Below are 5,119 nucleotides of genomic sequence, written 5' to 3'. Positions count from 1 at the left end.
TGCGCTACTTAAAAGGTACGCTTGATTTCGGTTTATTTTACTCGTCATCAGACAAGTACAAACTCGTTGGATATAGTGATAGTGATTGGGACGGAGACTTAGATGAAAGGAAAAGTACTACTGGTTTTGTATTTTTCCTCGGAGATACGGGCTTCACTTGGAGTTCGAAGAAGCAACCGATCGTCACACTTTCCACTTGTGAAGCTGAGTACGTCGCAGCAGCATCGAATCCAGTGTTTGTCACGCGATATGGCTAAGGAGTTTAATGAACGAACTTAAAATGGAGCAGGAAGAACCGACTACAATATTTGTGGACAACAAGTCAGCAATAGCTTTAGCAAAGAATCCAGTGTTCCACGACCGCAGCAAGCACATCGACACACGGTACCATTTTATCCGAGAGTGCATATCGGAGAATAAGGTACAACTGAAATATACAAAGTCTCAAGACCAAGTTGCGGACATATTCACAAAACCTCTAAAGCACGAGGTCTTCGTCAAATTACGAGAAATTCTTGGAGTTACTTCAAATCAAGTTTAAGGGCGGCTGTTAAGAATGTAAACCTGATTTTAGTTTAGAAGTGTCTAGAATTATCTAGGCCCAACTAGTCTATTGTATATTAGTCCATAATACTCTAGCCCATCTAGAGACTTCATGGCTATTAGAGCCCAAGTTCTCTAGAATATCCTAGTTAGTTGTAAAGTGAATGAGTCATGAATATTCTAGACCAAACTAGAGTAGTGAAGAGTTGGTTAAGAGATCCTATAAATAGGGCAATAGACATCATGGGGAAAATGTAATTGAGTGAAAACCAAAATTAGTGGCAAAGTGAGAATCAAAGTGAGTTTATGTAAGAAGTTGTATGTACAACTATAGTTTTGAGAGTGAAATAAAAATTCAGTTTTTTCATTAAGTGTTGTGAGCCCATTTTCAAATCATTCGATACTCATTTAGCCCATTAACTCCAAAATCATTTTAACCATATAAGGGATGTTGACGGGTCCTCTACCTGATAGTAGACCGTGTTTTTCATTTTGGTTTGCAAGTTGCATTTTGAAATTTAGGTATGATAAGATGTTCGGCTGATCCTCTTGTTGTACCTAGAAATTTGCCATCTTTGTTCTAGGTTAGTTGTAGCTTTGTACTATTTTGGCTTTGGCTTTTCTGCTCATCCTTAGTTGTATCCGCCTGCTTGTGCTTCTTTTAATCAAATAGAAGATCTGCCATGTGACTCACTGCTCGTTTGACAAAATGTGTACCTCCATCCAAAATGTGCGTCCTGATCTCAAATCTGCATCATAACTCAAAAATGAGTCCATAACCTAAATCATTCATTGCGAATTTTCAATTTTACTACTTCGTCTATTTGCATTCTAACAAAATTTTGCCTTACAGTAAAAAATTTCATGCACCTTCCACGCACCCCAAAATTTTGGTTGTGACATGAAATCTGCTTTTGATTTAACATTTGCCCCACCATTAAAACCTTGCATCCTGATCCAGAATCTACATCGTGACCCTAAATCTTCCTCTGTTACAGAAACGACAGTGCCGGTAGTTCGGATTTTTTCTCTCGACAGTTTAGCTAAGCAGCTTACGGATGGCGAATTCTAAAATGACGCTCATGTAGTCTAGATATTCGACGCATTTTCAGGTATGTCTGTTATCCCAGAGATTTTGAATCTATTTTACCCTTATCCAAATCTTCCTTTTCAAAAGTTAATCACTATCAAAATCTCCCTAAAAGATTTTCGTGGAGAAACTGTTGATTTAGTCTTTGGATTCAAGATTCATACTCCTTTTGTTTTCTTTCAACAATCACCTAAACATGAATCTTCTACATGTAATCCTCTCGTTATCCTAACTCCTTGTTCCATTGATAGTTATTGTCGAATCATATTCTTCTAATGATTATTATCTCAACAACATAACAAGAGGTTCATCACTATCTATTTCATCTGATCATGACAGTGCTAGTTATTGGCTATCTCCCTCGGGTAACATGGCCTTTAGTTTCTACCCATTACCATGTAAGCATGCTTCTTTATCCAATTGCAGATATGTTATTGGTACATGGTTTGTTAAATCGCTAAGAGAAACACTAGTTTGGACTACTAATCGTAACGATGTTCCATTATCAAGTCCATCTTCGATTTTCCTCACCAACGAAGGGAAATTCGTACTACGGGTGGCAGATAATAATGATGCACCCTTAGTACCTGACGTGAATGAGGCAGTGTCATATGCAGTGATGCATGATGATGGTAACTTTGTATTATATGCCTCAGACTCTAAAATTCTTTGGCAAAGTTTTGATCATCCAACCGATACAATTCTCAGAGGTCAAAAGTTGAAAGATGGAGTGGATCATATCTCTAGTGTTTCGGTGTTCAATCAAGGTTCCGGTAAGTACAAATTATCGGTTAATCAAAATGACGGTTTAGTTGCAATATACAAATTCAGACGTCTAGAACATGATGAAGAGGCTTCAAGTTTAGTAGTCTCAAAAGCATTTGCAGATTCCTTGAGCAAACCAGTAACCTTAAATTTAGATATTGGTGGTAACTTGTATCTGGTGGGTTCTGATAACGTGGTGATTCGAGTACTTTACGAATCCAAAACGCAGCAAGGAGAGGATACAAATGTTTATATATACAGAGTAAAGTTAAACCCAAATGGGCATTTTAATGTGTACAAGGAAAGAATTGATGGAATGGGTGATAAAAAATCTGTCGGTGTACAACTATGGTCGACTTATACTTTTTGGACTAGTGACAATATTACATATATTCTACTCCTGACAGCGTTCGTCGCATTGATTGGCGCATGCACATGGTGCGGCGTAAAATGTAAATCGGCCGAGGAGCTCAGACGTGGATTATAAAGCAAAGTGGATTTACATGGGTTAAAGATTTTTTATATAAGTTACTGTTTCCTAGTTTTAGACGAATTTCATTTTGTAATCTAGCTATTTCGGTTTATAAATTCAGTATGTGCATATTGGCCTGATTTCTGTTGCAAACTGATTGATTTTGAGCTGCTCGCAAGAAATTCTTTGTCATTATGTACTTCCATGAATCAACAAAGCATGCATGAAGCGGCTTCTTCAAGTAAATTTCTATCAGTTTGGTTAGTAACATAACAAGGGAGCTAGCGTTCGTCTCTTGATTCCCTCTGCATGGCAACATTGATTTTTTCAAAACTTGAGTTGTTTTCTCGACCAATATCGCCATGTTTACATGCAACTTTATTTAGTTGGTAGGCTATCAGTTAGAAAGACTAATGGTTTTATTGCTATGTACATGCTGTCCTTTTAATGGATGGCTACAAGACTTGGAAATATGGCAGGAAATTTTATGTAACCATCGCGCAATTTATTTTTGGTGGTTTGGCATGAGTTTTCCCTGATCCAAGTTAAATTTCCTTTTTCAGGAAATCCGCGAATCCTCCATTCTACTTTTGATCACAAGTGAAGATTTTATTAGGAGGAGGAATTTACAGAATCCTCCATTCTACTGCTATCATTTATAATATCGGCTTTATTTTTGGCATGAAATTTGGCACAACTTCTGACATCATAATTTTCTCAAGGGATCTCAAACCTATTAAAAATTGCAGCAAAAACAACACTGATCGATTAGGCATTATCAACAGCAAACAATGAAGCTTCTAAGGTCAATAGAACTCACTTTATCCTCACTTCTTTTTGTTATTCCATTACTAGTTGTTGAATCATCATCTGCGAGTGATCCTTTAGTTAGCAGCAACATAACAAGAGGTTCATCACTTTCTACTTCCTCTAGTGATAGTAGTCCTTATTGGCTTTCTCCTTCTGGTAATATTGCTTTTGGTTTCTACCGGTTACCATGTACACGCTGCTTACCAAATGGTAGTGATCGATATGTTGTTGGTATATGGTTTGTTAAATCGTCACAACAAACTCTAGTTTGGTCTACTAACCGTAATGATTTTCTATTGCACAAACCATCTTCGATTATCTTCACAGATGAAGGAAAGTTAATGTTGCGGATTATGCCAGGTAATAAAGAGAAACCTTTACTACCCGATGTGCCAGAAGCAGCATCTTATGCAAAGATGCATGATGATGGCAACTTGGTTTTATATGGTTCATCCTCTCAAATTATGTGGGAAAGTTTTGATTATCCTTCTGATACCATACTCGGCGGTCAAAAATTAAGACCTGGAATTGATCTTATCTCTGGTAATTACAGGTTATCACTTGATCAGACTGATGGTTCTGTTGCTATATATAAAAAGTCATAATGGAGAGAGTGCATCTGAAATGTCATACTCGCTTGAGGGTTCACTAAGTACGCCAGTAATCCTACGTTTAGACATTACCGGTAAGTTATATCTTGAATGTTCCGATGATACGGTAAAAGTTTTTTACCATGAGAAGCAAAAACAACAAGTTAAGGAGGAGGGGGTTTATATGTACAGAGCAGCATTGAGTTTAATAGGGCGTTTGAATTTGCACAAGGAAAGAATCGACGGAAATGACAGTCATGATAATGATCGGAAATCCTCTTCGATTGTATGGTCATCGTCGTCTTATGTAAGGGATACTAAAAGGGATGATTCATTGAAAGAAGTAAGAATTGTATTACCTTTTGCCCTTGGGATGTCTGTTCTCGCGGTAGGCACCTTTTTACTGTGTAAACGATGTAGTGGAAAAAGGGATGAAACCGCAAGTGCATGATTTATAATTAGCTAGGTTAGAACATAATAAATTTTCTCTTTTGAGAAAGGAGTATGTTGTAGTTTCTTACTTGTCTCTTGCTTTTTCTACAATAAATTTCCCTATTACATATATCCAAAGGTTATATTAAAAGAAAATGAACGATATGGCTCATGAATGCAAGTAATCGTATAATACGTGTTGCAGAACCTAGAAAAATTTGGTCATATAGCTGGCTGAGTTGAAAAAACTTGTGCCAATTCTTGGGACATGATTTTCTGGTGGTCCACAGTCCATGTCTTCTAAATCAAAATCTTAGGGCATTGGTTTTTTTTTTTTTTTTTATCATATGGCACAATTTTGTAGGTCAGACTAGAACAGTCGAGGACCAAAAGAAGGCTTTGGTTCTTCGTTATTAT

General features: G+C 37.1%; 1 protein-coding gene across 4 annotated transcripts; it reads left to right on the top strand.

The window, feature by feature from the left end:
• Window positions 1-1,160: 1,160 nt before the first annotated feature.
• On the top strand, window positions 1,161-4,832 carry LOC113335981 (G-type lectin S-receptor-like serine/threonine-protein kinase LECRK1). Of its 4 annotated transcripts, none has more exons than XM_026581984.1 (3): window positions 1,161-1,273; window positions 1,542-1,655; window positions 3,434-4,832. In XM_026581984.1, exon 3 carries the CDS (start codon window positions 3,662-3,664, stop codon window positions 4,283-4,285), a length of 624 nt encoding a protein of 207 aa, XP_026437769.1. In that variant the 5' UTR covers window positions 1,161-1,273; window positions 1,542-1,655; window positions 3,434-3,661; the 3' UTR covers window positions 4,286-4,832. The 4 variants fall into 4 exon arrangements, 3 of the variants coding, with proteins under 3 accessions (XP_026437769.1, XP_026437767.1, XP_026437768.1); XR_003353567.1 differs by lacking the exon at window positions 1,161-1,273 and having other exon boundaries at window positions 1,292-1,655; window positions 3,434-3,675; window positions 4,234-4,832; XM_026581982.1 differs by lacking the exon at window positions 3,434-4,832 and having other exon boundaries at window positions 1,542-3,007.
• The last annotated feature ends 287 nt before the right edge of the window (window positions 4,833-5,119 follow it).

Source organism: Papaver somniferum, unplaced genomic scaffold, assembly GCF_003573695.1.
Source record: "Papaver somniferum cultivar HN1 unplaced genomic scaffold, ASM357369v1 unplaced-scaffold_150, whole genome shotgun sequence".
In the NCBI taxonomy this organism is placed as follows: domain Eukaryota; kingdom Viridiplantae; phylum Streptophyta; class Magnoliopsida; order Ranunculales; family Papaveraceae; genus Papaver; species Papaver somniferum.
This window is presented reverse-complemented; position numbering and strand designations above follow the sequence as displayed.

Bases quoted from the DNA above. Each gene is read 5' to 3' on its own strand.
- LOC113335981 (XM_026581982.1), top strand. From the start codon at position 2,004: ATGGCCTTTAGTTTCTACCCATTACCATGTAAGCATGCTTCTTTATCC.